The sequence below is a fragment of the Podarcis filfolensis genome (genome assembly GCF_964270895.1).
Source record: "Podarcis filfolensis genome assembly, chromosome: 5".
In the NCBI taxonomy this organism is placed as follows: Eukaryota; Metazoa; Chordata; class Lepidosauria; order Squamata; family Lacertidae; genus Podarcis; species Podarcis filfolensis.
The window spans coordinates 21,232,627-21,256,676 of NC_139608.1; the positions used below are offsets into that span (position 1 = coordinate 21,232,627).

At 47.1% G+C, this 24,050-nt stretch overlaps 1 protein-coding gene across 2 annotated transcripts in view; it reads right to left on the bottom strand.

The window, feature by feature from the left end:
• The window catches only part of TIPARP (TCDD inducible poly(ADP-ribose) polymerase), a 29,501-nt gene extending 18,005 nt beyond the window's left edge, over positions 1-11,496 (bottom strand). The window contains exons 1-2 of one of the 2 annotated variants that reach the window (XM_083613248.1): positions 10,941-11,496; positions 7,028-7,970 (exon numbers count right to left, since the gene is read on the bottom strand). In XM_083613248.1, coding sequence (XP_083469374.1) covers positions 7,028-7,970; positions 10,941-11,205 — 1,208 coding nt within the window. In that variant the 5' untranslated portion in view covers positions 11,206-11,496. Of the gene's footprint in view, positions 1-7,027; positions 7,971-10,686 lie in introns of both variants that reach the window. The other variant, XM_083613249.1, reaches the window with a different exon arrangement.
• Between the last annotated feature and the right edge of the window lie 12,554 nt (positions 11,497-24,050).

The window sequence follows — 24,050 nt, forward strand, 5'->3', positions numbered from 1 at the left end:
CACGCACCCAGCAAAAGTAAACAGCTGAGTGGATAGAGAAAACATCACAAAATTCATCTGTTCTTATTCATAAGGGGTTGTTCTCCTTCATTTCGACAGCTGTGCAGATCACTCAGTTGTAACTTTCAAAAGCAAAGCCAAACTCCCATCTCCAGGAAGTGCGTTTGGAGCGGAAAAACATGCAGACTTAAAACAAGATGCTACAGATTTAAGAACCACTTTCTCCCACTTAGAATGTGAGCTGTGTTGGAAGTGGGGGGTGGCGGAGATTCATAGTGCATGAACTTGATAATGTTGGGCAATATTGTTACCCATTTATTTTCATGGATGTTTTGAGGACACCTCAAACTCATCAGTAGTTATATGTACCTTATGTTGCTAGAACAGCAATGAATTCAGTTTGGAAAAGCTGATTGGCAGAGTGGAATAAAACAAAACCTGTTTGAACTTCTTCCAATGCAGGAAAACGAAACCAATAAGTGTTTCACAGGGAAGTGGACCTACAGGTGAAAAAATCTTAAGGTTGTAGAAAATGGACTATATCACTTTTAAAAATGTCCCTCTGTATAAGAATATGAGAAGTCCCGTTAAGCAGAGAATTAGTGCAGCAAGGACAGGCTGGTTCACTATGTGCTAGCTTTCTACCTGCAGGCGAGTGCTTTCTGTCCTACCAATTCAGGAAATCTCATTCTGCTGCATGTTTGTTATCTGTCTTGAGATGAGTATGGGGGACCAAACAGCACTACAGACAAGTCTGAAAACTAAATTTATAAGAAAAGAAATTGAACAATGGCACTCTGCATTTGAAGAACAGTATCTACCCTAGGTATTTTTCCTCAGGTCCTTCAATATGGCGGGTATTTTAGAACCCCATTACAGTGCAAACTATAAGGGTTTTACACAAAAGCCCCACTTTGTTTGCAGGGTCTTACTTCCAGGTAAGTGGATTACAGCCTGAAGGTTCTTTACCCTGGAGGTTGGCAATGAGCTACAGAGATACAAATGAAAGAATGTCAGAACGCATCTGGTCAAAAGCCACCAAGGGAAGGCATTTCTGTTTTAATATGCTGCAGCAGGGTAATAAGAGTACACCTATTTATCAAAACAGGGACGCGGGTGGCGCTGTGGGTTAAACCACAGAGCCTAGGGCTTGCCGATCAGAAGGTCGGCGGTTCGAATCCCCACGATGGGGTGAGCTCCCGTTGCTCGGTCCCTGCTCCTGCCAACCTAGCAGTTCGAAAGCACGTCAAAGTGCAAGTACATAAATAGGTACCACTCCGGCGGGAAGGTAAATGGCGTTTCCGTGCGCTGCTCTGGTTCGCCAGAAGCGGCTTAGTCATGCTGGCCACATGACCCAGAAGCTGTACGCCGGCTCCCTCGGCCAATAAAGCGAGATGAGCGCCGCAACCCCAGAGTCGGTCACGACTGGACCTAACGGTCAGGGGTCCCCTTACCCTTACCTATTTATCAAAACAGGAACTTCTTTTGTAAGAGCCCCATGGAAATAAATGAGGTGTTAAGCAACAATAGGGGCACACATGCCTGCATTCCATCACAGCGAGCTCATATGGCAGTATTCCATCATTACTCCATGGTAGACAGCAAAAAAAAAATATGGATGGAATCCTGAAATTAAGGGGGAGAGGGAGCAGGTATCACACAATCTATCCTGAACTGTTTCTATGCCAGTTGGTCATTGTAAAAACTACTATTTAAGAACTAGTGCCTGGGTTTGCTTTCCCCCCTCTTCCCTCCCTGTCCCTTTTACCTTGCATGTCGTGTTTTCCAGAGTGTAAACCTGCAGGCAGGGACTCTCCCGTTTTTTTAACTGACTGTACACAAGCCATTCAAGGGAGCCCTTTTTGGCTGAAGGGCAGGGCACAAACGCTCTATAAATAAATGCGCATTTTAGAACAAGCAGGGGGCAATACTTATTGAAAAAGAAGCCATTTGCGAGCCACAGAGAAGTACTTTAGTCCCCAGGGGAGCCAATGGCTTAGGACCTACGAACTTACTTAGGAGCACAAAACAATGACAATATTATGGACACAGGGCATAATGATGGGTCACTGTGCCATGTAAGCTGTATTCAAAACAAAGGAAGGGATTAAAAAAAAAAAAAAGAACCCCCCTGCTGGTTACTATCCGAGACTGGCTGCAGCTTGTCCTCTCCTGGAACTGCTGAAACAGACATTTCCTTGTTGCATGCAAGCTTTATCGCTCAGCTTCTAAAGCTAGGCTGACCAAGAGAGATTAATAGCTTTTAGCCCAACAGGGGTGGTAACCATGTGAACCAGGAGGCTCTGGCAAAACAAACTCAGGCGCTCAAGGTGGCCAGGTGCAACAGGCCACTATCTGCACCCAGTTGCCAGGAGACACAACATCTGAGGAGGAGAGGGGAAAGCCAAGTTGCATTGACCACAGGGCAAAGACTTGCAGGGGCCTCTGAAAGTTACAAGATTCCCAAGTCATTTCAAGTCAGAAGTAGCCGGGCTGCCTGGATTGATCAAACATCCAGAGTTCGCAAAGGATCTCAGAAGTAGCCCAGCCTAAGCCTCTGCTAATAAGGGCATTCTGAAACATCTGCAACAGGTGGCCCCATCCAGGCTTTGCTTAAACAACCTCAAACCAAAGAAGTGTCTGCTCTACTGCTGCTCCTAATGTTTAGCCTACATCCTTTTTTCATTTGAACTGACTGGTTCACATCCTACTACCCTCTAGAGAAACAGAAAACCATTCTGATTCATCACCCAGGGTGCGGTTTTTTATTACAGTATTTGGTTTCCCCCCCTAAGTGCTGATAGTTCTCTCCTTTCAGGTTTTGCTTTAATGACTAGTGAGCCATTGTGCATTAACGGGTCTCCCTTGGATCAGGCTTGCATTAGTTAGCATCCTTTTAAAGCCAAATCTTGCTGCCCATCCCTTCAATCATGCTCCCCACACATTACCTGTATGACATCAGGTGTAGGACAGGTGACTATGACTCGCTCCAAACAGGATAGTCTGGTGGAGCCAAAGGCCAAAAGTTGTTTGTGTTGTAGTTTTATGTTGTGAACCGCCCTGGGATATGTGGGTATACAACTTTAATATAAAAACAAACAAAAGTTCCCAACCCTTGATATCTAGATACCAAAGAATCACCTCAGGAGCTGAGGTTCTCTTGCCTCACCTCAGGAAACCATACAACCCTGTAAAAGCGGTTAAAGGCAGTGGCGTAGCGTGGGTTGTCAGCACCCGGGGCAAGGCAAGTAATTTGCGCCCCCTAACCCGTGGATTTGCGCCCCCTAACCCGTGGATTTGCGTCCCCTAACCCATGGATTTGCCCTAACCCCAGATGTTGCGCCCGGTGCGGCCGGCCCCCCCTGCACCCCCCACGCTACGCCACTGGTTAAAGGACAGGCATAGGCAAACTTGGCCCTCCAGACGTTTTGGGATTACAACTCCCATCATCCCTAGCTAACAGGACCAGTGGTCAGGGATGATGGGAATTGTAGTCCCAAAACAGCTTGAGGGCCGAGTTTGCCTATGCCTGTTAAAGGCAGTCTTGAACACCAAGTCTGAATTATGTTTTAAAAATTCCCTCACGACGATGAATACTACAAACGCAAGGAGTATGTGGGAAATGGGATTTTTCCTGAAAGAAAGCATAGCAGCAGAAACAGTCACTGAAGTCCTAGTGTAAGATGGCAGCTTTTCCATCTTACACATAGGAAATTGAGAAGAAAATTTGTTGATGCAATGCAATATTTATTGGTATGATGAAATCTTTTTAAAAGGGAACTTCTGTGACATTTTGTCTTCCCTGAAAATGATGATAAATGTTGGGCTAGAAAGAAACTAATTAGAATGTTGCCACAGTTAAGTGTAAAATCATGTGGGTGTTTCTACAGTACCTCACACATGGCCTTGATGCTGACTTGCAACTTGTGAATATAAAACATCACAGGCACAAGTTTTCTTTTGGAGGCAGATTTCTGTGGGTGTCAATGAATGAATGGATGGGTGGGTGGGTGGGTGAGAAGCCGCAATCAATGAACTTCAGTCCACTGATTTCAATGAGTCCATTCCAAATATGACTAATGTTGGGCACTGCCTGTAGCTTTCATGATGATCTTTACATGGAAGGTCTTTCCACACAGGGAAACTGCAACTGTTGAAGCAATGTCCTGGCTACAATTTAAGCAACAGCAAAAGTAATAATTTACACAACTTGGAAAAGTAATAAATCCAAAGTGACTCCACTTTGCTGCAGAACGAGCCCTTGTGTTCAGATAAGGGACTAGGGAAGATTAGCACCAGGTGCTGACTTGCAAGAAAGAACAGCGTTTTATCTAGGTTGTGACAAAACAGAATGAAGGTTTTTAGATCTACTCCTCCTGCTCCCAGATTTCAAAACAAAAGTTCCAAACTCTGGATAACCACAATGAAACACAAACAGCTCTGAAGCATTAAGAAGAATGCTTTTGGCACACAAACAAAAATGCTACTTGAACCACTTATTCAGGTTTAGTACTGCACAGTCTGAAGGGAGATGGAGAGATTATCAGGCTCATTATTTACAACATGTACATTATGGATTCCTCAGACCCAAGCCATCCCCAACAGAAGTTCATCCAGCTTCTCCTTGATGCCAGATTGAGAAATTCCACAACATCCTCAGGCAACTGTTCAACCACCCAGCTGTTCCTGCTATTAGACAGGCCTCCCCCCCCCACCTTCCAACTCTAAACTCTGCACTGCTTGCAACTTAAAACCCACTGCTGCCTCCCTCCCTTGTTAGCACAAGTCCTGTAGGAGTTCCCTTGCTGCCTCAGTTCAGCAGCACATGCCAGAGTCTGGAATTTGCAGGCAGCGCCTGAAGGACCAGCCCGACAGCACAAGCAACTCAGCCAGTTGCTTGGGGAAACAGTGGTTTCTTTACAGATGCCAGTGAGGCAATCCCAGCAGGATGCCCCAGGAGGCCTTGTGATGTCACAAAGGATACCACTCGAGTCACGGCAGTGGAGCTACTTTGAATGGCAAGGAGCCCAGGGCTGGGGCTGAATGCTTGTAGAACCTGCCTTACGCCTCCCAACCCCCACCCATTTGCTCTAGTTGCAACTACTTTGCGTGACAAGGAATTGCGTTCATATTTCAAAAGTGCCAGAACACCCTAATTGGCACAGTTCCTTTGGAACGATGCAGGTACACAGACTGAATCCGGAACACTGTGTCTTCCTTCGCAAGAGCCCAGGCATGTGCAGTAATCAAAGAGATGCAGCAATGCCACCTTGACAGGAAGGCAGCAGGGGAGGGAGAGAGGGAGAAAGAGAAGGCATAACCAAAAGTTCAGCTTCCAAGGGCTTCCACTGGCAGCCTTTGCAGGCTGGCTAAAAAGAGGACATTCCACAATTCTTTCAGCTGTGCAAGATAAAAGGAACAACTGCTCCGTTGACATTTCTTCCATCCTGTGTGCAGCAGCAAGTGGCACAAAAAAAGGAAGAAATCCAAGCAATGTTTATTATTCTGTTTCCAAAACACAACCGTGCCAGCCAGATCCCAAATGGTGGAGTGAGTGCTCCTAGGGGTGGCGGTGTTGTCCAAACACACATATTTTGGGTTGGTGGCTTGGCTGTGGATCGAGGTGGTTGAGCTCGCTTTACAGATGTTATGGGACCACCTTGAAAATATGGTGCGACCTCCTCCCGCTTGGCTCTCCTAAAGCTTGTACTCCATTTACATGGAGCTGTATGTGTCAATCACCAACTTGGCTGGGTCTGAAAATAGCCATATATCCTTTGGAATCAAGGGAACAGATTCACTACTCCTTTAAAAACATGTACATGGGCTAGCTCTCTTTAATCAGCCTGGTTGAGTTTTTCTCCTAACACTAGAAGTCAGGAAAACCCAATGAAGCTGAATGTTGGAAGATGCACAGCTGACAAAATACTTTTTCTTTTTACACGGCATATGCACTATGGAATCTGCTCCCAACAAGAGCCACCGACTGTCTTAAAAGCGAATTTTGAATTAGGAGTAAAGGAATTCATGAAGAATAACACTCTCAGTGGTTACTAGTGACAGCGACTAGGTTCTATCTCCACCAAGCTTCCAGGTATCAAAGTCAAAGAGAGTGCTGTTGGGTTCAGCTTCTGCTTTGGGGCTTTTCATAGACATCTGTTTGGCCATTGTGAAAGCAGGATACTGGGATTGGGATGGGCCACTGGACCGACGCAGCGGGCTCTCCTTTTCTTCATATGGGACAGGTTTCACTCAAGATAAATTTGTTGTGGATTCTCCCCCTCCCCTTTAGACTACTCTTCCAGTGCCTTAAGTTTAGTCCACTTCTCTTGTGGCAAGTGGATACCAAGGGTCTGTAGTTACTCTGGACTAGTTAATACCCAAGATTAAAGTCCAAACGCCATGGCTGTTTACATGCATCAAAAGCACACTTCTACTGCTCCTAAGTTTTAGCAAGATCGTAAGACAGAAAAAACACACCACTTACTGGTTCTTCTATTTCCTACTGTGTACTCAGCCTTCTTACAGTTCAAGCACATAGGCCAATAACCCTTCATCAGATGTGCATCCACATGCTGTGGTTTAGAAGCACCCTCTGAAATCCAGCTGGGCAGTTTCCATTGAGGTCCATGAATGCTGGGTGCTGGACACAATGAAAAAAACCCCAACTATGCTGTTTGACCTACAACTCCAAGCATTCTTGAACTTTGGTCATGCTGGGTAGGGGCTGCTGAGAGGTGGAGATCCCAAAACGTAGATGGCCCCCCAGCCCTGTTTTAAATGAAAGCCTGTTTAAATTGGGCTGTTCAGTTATCAGCTCACCTGAGATTACATGGATACTTTTGAAGAGATTAAGGGCGTGCCACATTAAGTCAGACAAAGGAATTTTAGTAGGTCAATAATTCAAGGTAATAGAGGCTATATGCAAGAATGCACTTTCGAGAAAAGGGTTCCCCAGTCTTGGCTAAGATTCCTTTACTTTTAACACAACAGACAGTTAAGGCAAGAAGGGCATCTTATCACTCACCGGTATCTCATTTTGACTTTGTCGTTGTCCGGGTTGCAGTAGAGCCTTTCCATTTGCTCCTGGGAGTCAGTGGTCACACTCTGCCACACTTGTGTGGCTGTCCTCCTGACCTGCCAGTGGTAGGGCAAGACCGTGTGGTGCCTGGGGCAATCGCTGCCGAGGAGGCAGACCCCCTGCAGAAAATCCACGCAGATGTCCACCCCGTCCTTCTGGTGGGTGTGATATTGCAGCTGGTTCAAGAGTTCAAACACAAGGTCGAGGGACGCCTCCTCGCTTTTGTCCTGGAAAAGCCCATCTCCAAACTTGTCCGCCGGATTCAAGTGGCATTGACCCATGAAGCTGTTGTTGTTGTCCTGGAGCACCACAGGATAACCTTCAAGTATCTTGTCAGGGCAGGAAAGAAAGGCAGCAGCATAGCTGGAGGCAGCATGCAAGGAGTGGTCCTGGAATGGCTCGCTTGCAGAAGAGGTAACGGAGGGGAAGCTCTGCTCCCCAGGCTGGGCCTCCTGGTCAGGAGACCCGTCTGATATTTGTCCTTGAATGTCCGAAGTCCCTGCCACCAGCACTGCCATGCTGCTGTCCGGCTGAGCGCAGGGAGCCGCGATCCCCAAGACCTTCTTCGCGACAGGTTCATGCAAGTTGCTACGGTTGCTCTTCTGTCCTCTGCGCCGGAGGAACGCATCCAGGGCGCCAGACCCCAGCAAGGTGGTGATGATGGGCCGCAGAGCCCTCAGTGCCCCTGTGTCCAGCAGCTTCTGCACGTCCTTCTTTTTGAAGCAAGGCCTGACTGGCGGGATCTTTCCGGAGATCCTTGCCGGCATAGCAAAGGCCTCTGAAGGAGCGGAGCCTGGCACCTCCTGGCAGCAGGCCGGCTGAACTGCACAGGGAGGTCCCAGTTCGGTTTCCATCGCTTTGAGGGTCTCCTTCCGAGTCACACAGGCGCCTAGGGCAGAAGGAGGATGGGTGGGAAAGAAAGAAAGAAAGAAAGAAAGAAAGAAAGAAAGAAAGAAAGAAAGAAATAGGTTAGCCTCTCCCTTCTAGCGGGGATCAGGGTTGACATAAAAATCACATCTCCCACACCCCCCAAAAAACACAACACACCTGTTTACAGCATGTGAGCAGTCCTTAGCAAATACGAAGACTGAAGCCAAGTAAACATCATTATCTAAAAACACCAACATTTGTTTCGCCCTACCTCACTTACATCCTTGGAACAGTGTGGGATCTACCTTTTCTTGTTTACTGGCAAAAGACTGTGGCTCCTTCCTATTCACACAGATGGAAGTCTTGCTGCTCCTTTCTGTCTCCCAAAGACCCATGCAAACAGACTTTTTTTCTCTCTCTCTCTCTCTCTCTCACCCACACACACCCACACCCGGAGTGCCAACTTGGAATAAAATATTGGGGGGGGGGTGTCCCCAGGTAAGCTCTGCCCCGCGTAATTGATCACAAGATGCAACACATGAACACCATTTGATTGGCAATGCCCATCAACTTTGGCGGGGGGGGGGGGGGCTGGCCGCCTCAAATATTTTATTGGGGCAGGGGCAAAGGGACCTCTGCCCCTAAGAGTTGGTTCCCATGACACACACACACACCCCACACCTATGCTAACTGACTTCCCAAACCCCGTGCCCACAGATACATACACAGACTCTCCCTCAGGGAAACGCAGGCAGATCTCTCCCCCTCCCGGCACCCAAGTCACTGGAAGTTGACCAGATTCCGTGTGCAGCTCGGAACCGAATGAGTAAGATGAGCATGTGAGAATGCGAAACTGTCCTTGCAGCGGCTCCTCCCCAGAAGGGCGGATTCCTCAAGAGAGACCTTAGGAGAAACGCACATCCCTCGGGTCGCTCTGCGCGCCGCCCCACTTGCGGGTTGGGAACTGCCTCGTCATTCCCTCTCCCGAGCCTCTGAGGTAGTTTCGCATTCCCACAAACAGCCAGTCATCCCGCCTGAATCACACGCACCAGCCGCTTTTGACTAAGCAGCGAAGGAGCCGACAAGCTGCTCTGCCACCTGCAGGACTTTCTCCGGCACTGCAGCTTCCAAAAGCGGGGGGGGGGGGTTGTATGGGGTTGGGCACACATACACAGAAGCCACGATGCTCCAGCGCCTGGGAATATTTTAACTGGAAGATCAAGAGCCGCATTTCCAGGTGGTTAAGACAACTCTCGGTTTGGGGTATCTACATTGCTAGAAAGGACCCTTACAAGTTATATAATGTGTGCACAGAGGGTTGGGGGATACAGAAAAGTATGAATATATATTTGAAACAGATTTAGACTGGCTTCTACAACGGAACATCTAATAAAACTGGTGCAATATTCAGAATCGGGACTTCCTACTGCTCGTGAAGCCAAGGTTTGCTTTATACACATCTAATAAAACTAATAATGATTTTATTAGGCATATGCCGCCCTTCTGACTGACTGGGTTGCCCCAGCCACTCTGAACAGTCCCCAACAAAATATTAAAAGCACAACAATATATCAAACATTAAAAACTTCCCTAAGCATCTGGGTGAAGGTCTACCTATTCTTCCGTTTTTATCGTGGAACAAGCCAGCCTTTATTTACTTGAAATTCTGCCCAGCTGAACAGCATTTTTTTCATGAGAAGCTTACTCTGCGCCAGGTAAATGTGTCTGACATACAAGAATGTTCTCAAGCCAGTTACGGGCCAACTTAAATCTTTTCCCATTTGTCTACTCAGAAGTAGGTCCTATTGAATTCAGATCAGGACTGCAGTTTAGCCTGCCTCCCCATCCCCCTTCCGTGCAAATCCCACAGCCTGGCAGTCCGTGTGGCGCTTAAAAGCCAAGGATGACTCCAGCAAAAAAGGAAGTGCAGAAAAGACACTGTCACCAGTTCCTTGAGCTCAACGGTCACTCACTTCCCTTCCCTGCTTTGCAACACCAGGATCGAGGAAGGTCATCGAGAGGTTTTTGCCCAAGCGATAGGACGGGCACCACCTTCCGAGAAGCTCTATTGTTTGCAGAGGATGGAAACTCAACGCGGATTAGTCACCCCCGCACACAATTGCCCCGAATGGTGCAACAGGGGCGATCTGGACACTGCGATGTGGTAGAGGGCCTAATCCTGGCAGCAGCGCAGTGCGCGACCCTTCCAGATTAATGAATGCACAATACTGAAAGCGTGGAAAAACTCTTGGCAAGCCTGCAATGAGCCGAAGGCTTCGCTCCAATTCCTGCGCAAGGCGCTTTGGTTTCATTCACTGGCCGGGAAGCCCGGAGGGGGAGTCGACAGCTCTTCCGTTTTTTGAAGAGTTGACTCTACGGCTGGGAACAACGCCCCCCCCTCCGTCTGCTTCGGCCAGGCCCTTTAAGTCCTCCCCTCCCCCAGCCCGATGTACTCACCCCACCTCCCCGGACAGAGAAGCCCCCAGGGGACTGCAATGCACACCAACTCCGAAGCACGTCCCGTGGAAGTCCGCGGGACTCCCACTTCGGGGGAAAAAACACGTCTAGGATCGCTCTTCAAGGCTGCAATACACTCTTTCTTTGGAAGTAGGACCCGCAGTATCCGATTTTTATTTTTTAAGGGGTGGGTGCGTGGGGCGAGCAATCGCAACCCAGTCCTTAATTTTGGAATTTGCGAGGTCTTTTTTTTCGGGGGGGGGGGAAGCACTTTTCACCTAGCTCGCCCGTTTGCTCTGCAACCCGGTCCTTGTTCAGAAGCCCAGCCGCACTTACATACAAGAGCGCTCGCTTCCAAGTTAAATGCGCATAAAGAAAAAATCATCTCAGCAAGAAAGGACTTTTCCCTTTTTAAAAAAAATTAACACGCGAAGGAGCACCAAATCCTCTTTAATTCAGCGCCCCTCGACAAGTAGCTTCTTTCATTTTTTAAGCAAGCAAGCAAGGAATCAAAAGCCTCGAAGGAAGTTACCGGAGTCTATTCTTCGCTTCGCCTCTCGGCTGGCCGACTGCAGCAAAGGCGACCGACCCCAAGGCGAAGCAGCCCAGCCCGAGCCAAAGGGCAGCTGCTGGTCCGGCGTCGACGGAGCAAGGGAAAGCCGGCAGAAGAGGAGACGGAGGCGGCGGCAGGAGCAGGAGCCCCGGCGTCCCTCCTTCCCCGCGTTCAGCCCGCTCTGCCCCCGACGGCGGCGCACCTCAGGCTCGGGCAGCGGCGCTCGCTCGGCCCCTTCCCGCATGTGACCCAGCGGCGCCCATTCCCCTTGCAGCTCCTCTCCTCCTCCTCGCCCTTCGGATTCCAGCGGCGACTGCTTCTCACATGTTCCTCTGGAGCCGTTTTAAGTACCGCTTCCTGAAAAGCCCTCGGCCCGGGCAGCTGCACCATCGGGGGGTGGAGCTTTGCATGCGAAGCGAAGCTTCGCCTGCCTTCCTTCCCCTTCCCCTCCCCCCTGCTTTTATTTGCAAAGCTCTCCCTGACTCGCCCAGCCGCGCCGTCAGTCCGGGCTCGCATTCCAAGCCGGGCTCCGCCTCCTCCTCTTTCCCTTCGCTTTGCTGCCTCGCCTTAAGCCAAGCCCACCCAATCAAGGGCGGGCGCGGGGGAGGGACTGGCTGCTTCGCTTATTTGCATAGCTGGGATTCTAAACTCTGTGGGTGGGGAGGGGGAAGGAAGCGAGGCGCGTGCACTTGTGCGCGTTCTCACGCACATCAGGAGCGCCCTGGAGAACCGGGACCGCTTGCATTGCAAAAAAAAAAAAGGGGGCACTTTGTTCCAGGCAGGGCGAAGTTTGTTGCACGGCAAGAGGCGCTGCAGACGCGTGCAAACACACACACACCCCCTCGTCGCCCACCTCCCACGCACCCGCCCCTCTTCTTCCTAACCCCCCCCCCCGCGCACACACACCCCTCTGCGGTAACCCGAGAGGCGCCTTTGAACCGAGCACTGCGAGGAAACTGGGCGTGGGAACTGGGGGCCGCGTCGTCCTGCGCCGCGATTGGGCAATCTGAACTTGCTGAGCAACAGCCCCGGGTCGGATTTCGGGGGAAACGAGACTGAAGCATGTTAGTTTCTGTCTTCGAGCTAGCGAGGGGGAAATGGGAAACGGAGAATTGGAGCGAGCGACGGGCTGTCGCTGTCACCTTGACATAGGAGGAGCTGGCTTAGCAGAAAGCTATCTCCCCACCTACCCCCCCCCCCCAGTTAAATCTTCTTTGTATTGCCACCGCCATAAAGCAAGGAGTCGGGCCAAAGAGGGTGGGGACGAAAGTCGAAGCTGAGAAACGGCTTCGAGAAGAGCGATTCCGTGCAAGGAAGTTGTTCATGAGAAATGAATGAGCAGATTTCATATTCGCTTTTGGCACACAAAGAACCCCCCGAGCACTGATGACTAGTTGCCTTGTCCTGTTGGGAAGTATCGAGGTGCAAATACGAAAGGGGTAATTTAATCGTTATTTACTCAACGCACCATCCCGTCTCATTCATCTCCTACTATTTGCATAGAGAAAGCTGCGGGGTTGCTATTGCTTTAATCGGCAAAGTATCTCTGGGATTGCCACTGAATTTCCCTCGCAGCAAAATCCCTGTGCTGGAGGCCTACAGAATCCCCATTTTACAGAGAGGGAAACTAGAGGATTGCAGGTGTATTTCCCTGTAAATTCCATTGGACCCGGTGGGGTTTACTTCCAAGTAAATACGTATAGGTTTGCACTGTAAGGGAGTACTTGGAAGTAAGACCCAACATTCGAGGATAGCCTTCAGCATGAGTTACAGTAGAAATTAGATTACTGTTAATTATTAAATAAATAATTAAATTTGTAAGAATTAAATTCATCCATAGATCTCAAGGTGGTTCAGAATACCTCATAAAAATGATTTACCACACGCCCAATAATAAATGCTGGAAATGTAAGGAAACTGAAGGTACCTTTTACCACCTTTGGTGGACGTTTAAGGTCTTCTGGGAAATGATTTATAATGAAATGAAGAAGGTGCTTAAATGCACATTTGTGAAGAAACCAGAGGCCTTTCTCCTGGGCATGGTGGGCCAATTGGTCTCAAAGAAAGATAGGACGTTTTTTATGTATGCTACAACAGCAGCAAGAGTACTTCTGGCAAAGTACTGGAAGACACAAGAACTACCCACACTGGAAGAATGGCAGACCAAGGTGATTGACTACATGGGACTGGCGGAGATGACTGGCAGAATCCGTGACCAAGGGAGAGAGACGGTGGAAGAAGATTGGAAGAAATTTAAAGTTTATCTCAAGAACTGTTGCAAAATTAATGAGTGTTAAAATGTTTTGGGTCAGGTAAAACAGAATTGCGGGGACAAACAATTGGATATGAGAAAAAGGATTTAAAGGGGAAAAAAAGTGTTATAAGTTGACATTGGGGCTTGCTGGAAAACTTTAAAGTAGGGATGCAGAAAAGGGAGGTATGAGGAAGTCGATGAAAGAAGGTCTAAGAAAAAATGTGAAGAAATTATACGTGTTTATATGTTTGTTTGTTTTTGTATTGTTTTGTATTGTCTATTATTATGTGTTAAAAAACCAATAAAATTTTTATAAAAAAAAACAGAATACCTCATAAAAATGAGAACTCCCACAAGCCAATAATACACACACACACACACACAACATACACACACTACAGTATATTATATCAAATGCTATATTTTCCAAATTATTTTATTAATTTTCCAAATTATTACAAATTAAACCGAATTACTTTAATACAGTTTCTTAAAATTAGGTTTTCCGCTCTTGTAGCAAACATATGCAGAGTGGGTGTATCAGGTGGGCTGTTGCCCTGGGCGCACTTGGAGGGGGGGGGGGCTAAAGCAGGCGCCCTCCCAGCAGAGATCTGGCACGCAAGGGCCTGCTCCTCCAGGGCGAGGGACGGGCTTGTGGAGGGTGAAGCTCATGCCCCATCTGGCGATGAGGGCCTGGCGATCATGAGCGCACACTCACCTTGGGCGCTGGTGGAGGTGCCCAGCTACTCCTAATGCAGCTTTTAAAGGCAAAGGCCCCCTAGCCAAACGGAAAATGGCAACCCTATAACTGATTAGGTTGCATACTTCTGCCGCCCCCTTTACAATTCCTTACAGGCTTTGCTCTACAGTGGTACCTCGGGTTACATACGCTTCAGGTTACAGACTCCGCTAACCCAGAAATAGTGCTTCAGGTTAAGAACTTTGCTTCAGGATAAGAACAGAAATCGCGCGGCAGCAGCAGGAGGCCCCATTAGCTAAAGTGGTGCTTCAGGTTAATAACTGTTTCAGGTTAAGAACGGGTCTCCGGAAAGAATTAAGTTCTTAACCCGAGGTACCACTGTACTGTATATTTAATTTGTGCATTAAATTTTTACCTGCAAACAATGTCTGTTGATTCTGGGTGGTAAAAAAGAAAAGAAAAGTAAGGCCACATTTTGAAGTCAACATTTTGATTGCATTTATTAAGAAGAATGAAGTTAGCATTTTTACCATGCCAGTCCATGCGACACTTGTGTTTGCTCGCTTTCGCCACCACGAGGCCCTTCCTCGTGTTTTTTTAAAAAAACATGGTGTACATATTTCCTCTGCTTTTATGACTGAGGAAGGCAAATAGTGTGTTCTCTTTCCCCTTTAACTGCCACCTTTCCATCATGCTCCTTTTGCGTGCTGTGACCAGCTTGTTGTCCCTCCCTCCTGCATGCTTCTAGCATCCTCTGTTCTGAACATTATGCTCGGCAGTGACATTTGAACAAATATGTCAGGTCTACCTGGCATTTTACCCTTATGAACTGTCAGGCTGTATGGAGAGGCAAGCAAGGAGATCTGACACATTTGTTCACATGGCCCTGTCAAGAACACTGCTGAGGACTTGGCAGAAAGGTAGCTGTCAGGCGGCTTTGAAAAAAGGCAATTCACCTGTAAGCTTCTGGGGAAAGGCAGCTATTCAGCTACAAGCTGGGCGGGAGAGAGGTGGAAAACTATTTCTGCTGCTGTCTGTCAAGGGGGCTGTTAAGAATTCGTGGCCTTATCATTATCCATTCTCTGCCTCTCTCTCAAGATGACTTAGAGGCAGAATATTTAACCAAGTCTTCTGGAAAGGATATTGTAGAGCTGGGAAAAGGTTCGGGAAACTGATACAGGGGATGGAGCAACAACTTCCCTTGGAGGAAAGGTTGTGGCATTTTGGACTTTTCTGTTTAAAGGAGGGGCAAAAGCAGCGGCACAAAAGAAGTGTTGACAATTATGCATGGAGAAAGCAGATAGGGAAATGTTTTTCTCTCTTGTAACGCCAGAACTCGTGGACATCCAGCCAAGCTGAGCATTGGAAAACTTGGGACAGATAACAGAAAGTACTTATTCACGCAGTCTGTGGAACTCTCTCCCACAAGAGGCAGCGGGGGCCACCAACCTGGACAGGTTTAAAAGAAGGCTAGACAAATTCATGGAGGATAACATCTACTGGCTTGATGGCTGTGCTCCACCACCAGAGCCCACCTGCTTCTGAATTCTAGTTGCTGGAAACCACAGGAGAGTTCTGCTGTGTTCCTGCTTGCAGGTTTTCCACAGGCATTTGGTTAGCCTCTGTGAGAACATGATGCCTGACAAAATGGGCCATTGGCTTGATCCAGCAGTTCTTAAACTTAGGTTCTTAAACTGTCTTTTGGCATAGCTCTGCTTCTCCTTTACACCTGTGGGTGTGGCAGTAGATGTTCTGGACTGTTGCCTTGCCTCTGTAAAGGACTGGATGAGAGCCAACAACCTGAAACTTGATGGATACAGCATTTGTATAGTCAATCCTGACCACATCTAAAAGGAGACCATGAGAAACTTCCTACGTATCGTCTGAAGAATACCTGCATGAGAAGGAAAACCATGCACTGCAGATTAAAAACCCATCATCTGAGAGATTGGTGGCAGTTGGCTAACATATCAGAATTGCAAAAGGTACAGTCATACCTCATGTTACGTTTGCTTCAGGTTGCGTGTTTTCTGGTTGCGTCCCATTGTGACGGAACGGGTTGCTTCTGGGTTTCACTGCTCGCGCATGTGCAGAAGTGGCGAATCGCGACCCGCACACGCGCAGACGTGGGTTGCGTTCTTTTCAGGTTGTGAACGGGCCTCCTGAACGGATCCCGTTTGCAACCAGAGGTACCACTGTATTTTAGAAGTGCCTCTCATTTGGGATGGAAATCACCTGTGTAATTTATTTCTGGAGGGCGGAGGGCGAAAGCTTCTGTGTGTATGTCCTGTGAACCACTAAGAGGAAGAAGCATGTTTCAAAACTTCCTGCACCATCGGTCTCACTATTTAAAAACACAGATGCTTTTGTCCTGGCTGGAAACAGCGAGGCATCTCAGGGGAGTTTGATGTTATGTTTTCCAGGCTTATTCATCATCTTGACCTAATCAGTTGGAAGACTTGGTGGCAGAGCAAGCCTCTGGAAATGGAACCAGAGAGATAAGACCCACATCCGTTCCTGCATTGCAGTAGAGGCCTCCTATTGCAGCCCTCAAGATCCGTCTGTCTCACCCGCCATGCAAGGCTGTGTGTATGGGCAGACGTGCACTTGGAGACGACCTTCAGCTAGGGAATGACTTCAGGAGGAAAACAATACACCGGCCATGATTCACAAGAGACAGTCATCCGAACTGTATATCAGAAAGCAAGCTTCCTCCTCCCCCGCAAAACATTAGCAGCCGCTCCTGTCTGCCTGTGAACATGCAAGTGCCGTGCACTGATGTGGTTTTCTACCACCAAAGCACAGAAACAAAATTAGCAAGAGGAGTGAAACAGAGAGAGGCTTCCAAGATCCTTGCAGTCTGGTGTTTTCGCAAGGGTGGAACGTGGGACTGAGCTAACACATTCGCTGAAATGTCCGTATCTAAATACAGTTTACATGCTGGGTAACATCTATATAGTGCTTCCATACCTTTCAGCCTTCTGATCTGAGCACTCTCCTGTACTCTCCTATGAATGGAATAAAGGAAAAGATACTGAATCGGACCACTGGTTCATACAGTTCAGCATTATCTGCACTGACTGGTCTTAGGTCTCCACAGTTTTGGAATGGGGTCTTTCTCAGTCCTATTTGGATATGCTGGAGATCAAACCTTGGATATTCCCCATATACAGCCTGTGGGAATGTTGACAATAGTAGGAGAGGATATATTGATTAAATATTATCCTTCCTCACTCACGCTAGTGAGCTAGTAGCAGAGCACATTCCCTTGCACACTGCAGGAAGCTAGTTGATGGATTAGTGAGAATCATTTGATTTAAGCAATCCAGTCTGGTTTGTCCAGATTGGATTGTTCTTGGTATATCTCCTTTAGTTCCCTCTTAAAAACAATCATGACACAACAGGTAATGATAAGGTTTACTTACATTCAGTTCACAGTATGGTACTGAAGGTAGACTTTATCTTGTAGTTACAGTTACAGAGAAAAGTGTGGGTTCATCCTTTGTGAGGGATGAGCCCATGTGCTGCTGGCCGAGAGCCAGCAGACAGCAAAAGGCAAAATGGAGAGAAGGGATCAAGGGAGTCAATAGGAAGATGGCTACGTGACTAGCCCCTTTATAGGGTCTACCAGGGTCACTCCCATCTACCTGGTCACACCCAGGGGGAGGATGCTCCAGACCAGGTGTGACAGGAAGTCCTCCTGGCTGGAGCAACATTCCCCTGTGTGTCCACTCTGGGCAAACAGGAAATGTTGTATTTGAGTGCATCAGTGATGTTACATCCCACACAGCCTGTGCTCTGCCAATGAGCTACAGGAGGCACATCCCAAGATGGCAATCTATTGCATCCAGTAGTTATACCCCATGGTAGCAATTCATTGTTCATTTAATAAATGTTCTTGTGTCGAAACTGTAATGGAAAAGTCATGTTACTGGCCAGCATGAGACCTCCTAAACTTTCACAACAAAATATTCCTTAACCCACCTTCCTTTAAGGCAGGGGTCAGCAAACTTTTTCAGCAGGGGGCCTGTCCACTGTCCCTTAGAACTTGTGGGGGGCCGGACTATATTCTGGAAAAAAAAGAAGAGGAACGAATTCCTATGCTCCACAAATAACCCAGAGATGCATTTTAAATAAAAGGACACATTCTACTCATGTAAAAACACGCTGATTCCCGGACCGTCCGCGGGTTGGATTGAGAAGGCGATTGGGCCGGATCTGGCCCCTGGGCCTTAGTTTGCCTACCCATGCTTTAAGGTGTTTCTCCTGATACATTCCAGTGGATGTGCCCAGGAGTTGCTTCACAAGCATAGCAATGATGCGTCAATGGCAAATTTGCTAACAACATGCTCCTCACTACTTGAACTGTGCCGAAGGCATCTCCTGCTCTTTCCTTACAGGCTGCAGGAAAACAGACTGGAGCGGGAAGCATGGTTTTGTAGCAAAACAGGTAGGGTTGCCACCTGGCCTATCCTTGTGCTTTTAACAGCAGCCGGAACCACAGAAATAAGCAGGGGATGCTTTTCATAGCACGGAAATCAACATTCTTCCCTGCTAATGCCTGCACATCAAGCTGTTATTAAAGGCACGGCGTGGAACATTGTGTCTGTGGATAAGAACTGGTGATAAGAGTTCATTAAAAAAGAAAAAAACACTCTGGTGAATTGGACCAAAAGTCTATGCAGTACAGTGGTACCTCAGGTTAAGTATTTAATTCGTTCCGGAGGTCTGTTCTTAACCAGAAACTGTTCTTAACCTGAAGCACCACTTTAGCTAATGGGGCCTCCCGCTGCTGCGCGCCGCCGGAGCACAATTTCTGTTCTCATCCTGAAGCAAAGTTCTTAACCCAAGGTACTATTTCTGGGTTAGCGGAGTCTGTAATCTGAAGTGTATGTAACCTGAAGCGTCTGTAACCTGAGGTACCACTGTACAAGAGTTAGCCAGCATGCTGCCTTCCAGAGGCCATGGACTATAATTCCCATCAGCCCCAGCCAGTATGGTCAACAGTCAGGGATGATGGGTGTTGATTTCAAAGGCGCCATATTGGCTAACTCATGACCACCATTTTGTTTCTGACAGTAGTTAGGCATTTCCTTTGCGAAGCTTCCAAGCTGGGCATGAAATCACCAGCATTTAACAGTGTTGGTGTTTGGAGTTGGCGTGCTCAAAAAAGCTGAACAGAGCACACTGGATCCTTGTTGAAGGAGCACCTTTTTACCTTACATATAATCTCACTCAGATTCCCAAATTTAGGAGACTAACAAAACTTTTTGTTTACTGCAGGAAGTAGATCCTTCATAGAAAAATAGATCCTAGTTCTATCTAACTAAGGTGTTTGAGACATGCTTGCTCTTACACACATAGAGAGGTCTCCTTCCTCAAGGTGAGGATGATGAAGAAGGAAGCAGAAAATGAAGCAGGAAAAGAGCAAGCAGAATGATCAAGGGGTGGAGCAAGTCCCCCAGGAGGAAAGGCAACAGCATTTGGGACTTTTTCACTTAGAGAAATGGTGAGTAAAAGGTGGCATGGCAGGAAATTATAAAATTATACATGGCATGGAGAATGCAGATAGAGAAAAGTCCCCCCCATAACACTAGAACTCATAGACATCTAACGAAATTGAATGCTGGGAGATACATTCAGAGAAAAGAAAGAACTTCTTCACACAGTGTTTGGTTAAACTATGGAACTCCCTGCCACAAGAGGCAGTGGTGACCACCAACCTGAGTGGCTTTAAAAGAGGATTAGACAGATTCTTGGAGGATAAGGCTTCTCAACGGCTACTAGCCACAATTGCTATCTTCGGTCAAGAGACCACATGCTTGTAAATACTGTTTGCTGAAAACTGCAGGAGAGAAGAGTGCTCTCGCACTCAAGTCTCACTTGCGGGTTTCCCACAGGCATCTCCTTTGGCTTTTGTGAGAACAGGATGGGCCCCTGGCCTGATTTCAGAAGGCTCTTTTTATGAGAGTATCAGCCCAAAAGCGAAAGAAGATCAATAGGTCTGTGCAAGGACAGTCTGGGAAGATCAGAGGTTCCTCTCTGTCTACCCTTCACTTGAAAGTATGTCAGCCTACGGTGCAAGCTGAGCAGCACTTCGAACAACCAGCCTCCACTTTTTGCTGCTAAGAAATATGCAGCCTTTGAACATGGGCTCGTGCCTGTAAAGTACTCTCAAAGCAACATTGCATTTATTCCAGTGCACACGGCAGTTTATTCTGTTTTGGGCATGTTTCAGTCACCGGTTCTTCCCACAGACTGTGCATAGATCTGTGTGTATGTGTGTGGTTTTTAAAGAAACTGTTATTAATTTTGCTTTGCCGCAGCAGCTGCTTGCTAATCACGCTGTCATCTTTGCCGCAGTACGCCGTGTGTGTACATGTGTGCTTTGCGTGTGCATGCCAGAACATGGTGGGTTAATTAAACATGGCGGTGCCATTGGCAAAGATGCTTGTGTGTGTGAGTCACACACTTGCATTTGATTAGTAGTCTTCAGTGGAAGGTGAGGTTCCTTGTCCTGTCAATTTTAAGTGAGCCGAGAGTTAACATAATTCCGCACATCTTGGTAATTAACACCCTTGAATGAGTCAATTGTGCACAGCTGACTAATAAAGTCAAGACCATTGGTCACATGACACACCCAGCTTGCCAGTTCCTTTGGCAGGAAATTTGGATGTCAGAAAATATGGGGTTGTGCACCAAAATGCCAAAGTTCTCCTGCATGCTTAAGATAGCAAAACTTGTACATAAAATATGGCCATTTATAAACAGCAACAGATACTTTGAACCATTAGGGTCTGGTGAATCATCTTCAAGTTTCTGAGGCTGAAGCAAAGAAGGGCTGGATCCTTGGATAAGAGGATACATGCAGCCTCCGGGTAAGAACAGAATATAATTAATATACTGTATTGTATAATTTTGAATCTCTCAGAACAAGATGGGCCTATTTGAAATGTTGATTCAACATTCCACCCCCCCTTTTTTGCAGATAGATCTGGATTGAATTGTTAATTAATTGGCTTGGAAGGTTACTAATATGTTTTGTGATGCATAATCATCTTATTACAGGGCTTTTATGTTTATGAGAGGTGATTTGGGCATGGTTTATTTGGAAAGGTGGCATCTCTCTCTCCCCCCCACCCCCCCGCTAAATGATGATGATACTAAATAAACTGAAACAAAACTGTTATAAGTGTTGCCTATGCAGCCAAGCAAATAAACCTTGAAGCCTTAAGATTATCTCATTGCTGTGCTTTGCTCTGATGTTTATGAGAAGCGCTTTGGGCATTGCTTACCTTGGAAAGATGGCATCTAGAAAACTGAGGATGCTGATGAGAAATAGATGGAAATGGAAAAAAAGAAGCCGCTTGAATCCTTACCATTATTCCTAAAATTTATTACAATTTTATCCCACCCTTCCTCTAAGGTTTTCACCGCCCCGTGTTATGTTCACAACAACCCTGGTAAGGTTTGTGAGATTGGGAGATAGTGCCAGGCCCAAGGTAAGTTAGGGAGCTTCAGGACTGAGTGGGGATTTGAACCTGACTCATCCTTCCCTGAGATCTGTAACACACTGGCCACCAGTTACATCAGAGGTGGGGAACCTCAGGCAGGTGGCCCTCCAGATCTCGCCATCTGGCCCTCAGAACTCTCGCCAGGCCACACATCTCCCCAAACCTGCTTCACACCCCAAGTGTTTCCCCCCAAGGCTGGAATCTGTCATTGAACCCTGACTATGCCTCTGGCTAGCCTGGATGGAAGATACAGAGAAGATGTGCAAAGTGCGCAGAAACGAGCCTTCTGTAGAAACGAGCATTCATTGCTTTGGCTGCTTTGGCCTCTGGCCCTGTTTATCACTGCTATGTGGTCCTTGGAAGGGAGCCCAGAAGGGAACCCTTGAGCTGAAAAAGGTTCTGTGATATGAGAGGAGATATATCTCAAGGGCTGTCACATGGGGAAGAAGCTTGTTTTCTCCTGCTGTGGAATGTAGGACCCATACCAATGGCTTCAAGTTACAAGAAAGGAGATTCTGATGAAGCAACTGGAATAACTCTCTGATGGAGATGTTCAACAGTGGAACGGTCTCCCTTGGAAGGCTCTCCTTCCTTGGAGGTTTCCAAGCAGAGGTTGGATGGTCATCTGCCATGGATGCTTTAGTTGAGATTCCTGCATTGCAGGGGGTTGGACTAGATGACGCTTGTGGTTCCTTCCAACTCTACAATTCTATGAATCCTGATCTATATACAGCTTTGGCAGGTGTGGTGGGGCTGAGTTATGGAGCTGAAGGTGTCACTGCAGCTTATCTGAAAGTAATCCCATGGAACATTAGTGGAACTTAAGTCTAAGTGTACTCAAGGTTATGTTGCTATCAGGAGAAATCCAGGTTTGCCATGGAGCAGACAGCCAACCGACGGCTGCTGCTAAAACCTTCTGTTCATTGACATTCACACTTTGCATCTTTAAGTATACATTTCAGGTTAGGTGTGCACCTAGAAATGTGTAAGGAGGCCCTCAAACCACAGCTAAATGGGATGTTGCAGGTGCAGAGAAGTTTTGTCTGATGACTACCTGGGAGAAGGAGAAAGATTTGCTGATTAAGTCTCCTAGGAACTCCCAGCCTTGGAATAATCGAAGGCACCAGCCTGGGGTCAGCTGTGAAATGCTAATTCTATGGGCATGCACACATAGCCAGTTCCAGTGTAGACAATTTGAGCACACATTGTCATGGGAAATAGCAGCATGAGCAAAATAAGGAGCAATCCCTTCCCATAGTTAAGTATATTCAGACATACTGTACTTTGTAAGGATCGCTAATTAAGGAGTTGTATGGTTCACTCTCTCATCAGTGCCTCCAGAATGAGATTAAGAGAGTTTGATACTGGCGTCGGAATCCTTGGATTCCTTCCTTGCCTTGCAAGACTAAGATAATGGAATTCCAGTGATGGTATGAAGCGTACTTTACAAGAGAATCTCCCTAGAGCAATATGGGGTCTGAATGTGCAAAACAACCACATGAAAACTAGGAGAGGCGAGAAGCACATTTACCTAATTACATCACAGCAAAACGTTCTTCATAATTATTAATTGGAGCCTTAAGTCTGAACCCAGAAAAATTTCACACGGGTGCTTCATAATTCTTCCTGCTCTTGGATTGCCCCAGTGCCTGAAGCCAAATATTTTATGTTGCCATTTGAATTAGATGGGTGGGATTGCGCTTTTCCCTTTCCTGACCCCACATTTGCAAGGACATGCGCCGGTAAGGAATACCAGGAGCTGCAGAAATTGAGGCAGTGGGAACAAATGCACAGCGCTGAACACGCCAGCAAAAGTATTCCGACACTTACAGTGGAAACTTAACCATGTCCACTTGGAAGGGAAACCCCTTTGAGTTAAATGGGATCTACTCTGACAGGGAAGTGTATATAATAGGATTGTAACCTGAATCAATGTAAGATCTTTTTAAAAAATGCAAATGGTGAGAATGCAAACAGAAGTATGGATTGTTCTGCAACAAACCCTGACATTCCACACAGGCAATGGAAATAATATACAGCCTATTTTGAAACACATGGGGTTACATTAGAAAGGATTAGGCTTACTAGTTATTTATCTCAAAACTAGTTTTATTCAATGCTAATGCTGGGTTACACGTTGTACTGGACACAGAGGCGGCATGCAATGCAGTCCTGTAAGTGTCTACTCAGAAGTTTCACTGTGCTTAATGGAACCTTGTTGTTTAGTCATTTAGTCATGGTCGGACAGTGTTCTCGAAGCTACGAACATGAGTTTGACCAAGCTGCGGGAGGCAGTGGAAGACAGGAGGGCCTGGCGTACTCTGGTCCATGGGGTCACGAAGAGTCAGACAGGACTAAATGACTAAATAATGGAACCTACTCCTGGGTAAAAGTGCATAGCGTTGCTTCACTAGATCATTAGAACAGCCTTCCTGGATAAGGTCATAGGCTCATTGAATACAGTGGGTTGGGGACCACTGAAACCATCCTTGAGCCAAACTGGAATTGATGGAAGCTGGAGTCCAATTTACCTAATCTAGTCTCCAGCAATGGCTGGTCAAATGTCCCTGAATCACTCACACAACTATCTGCAGCTGATCTTCCACAGTCTCTGATACCCT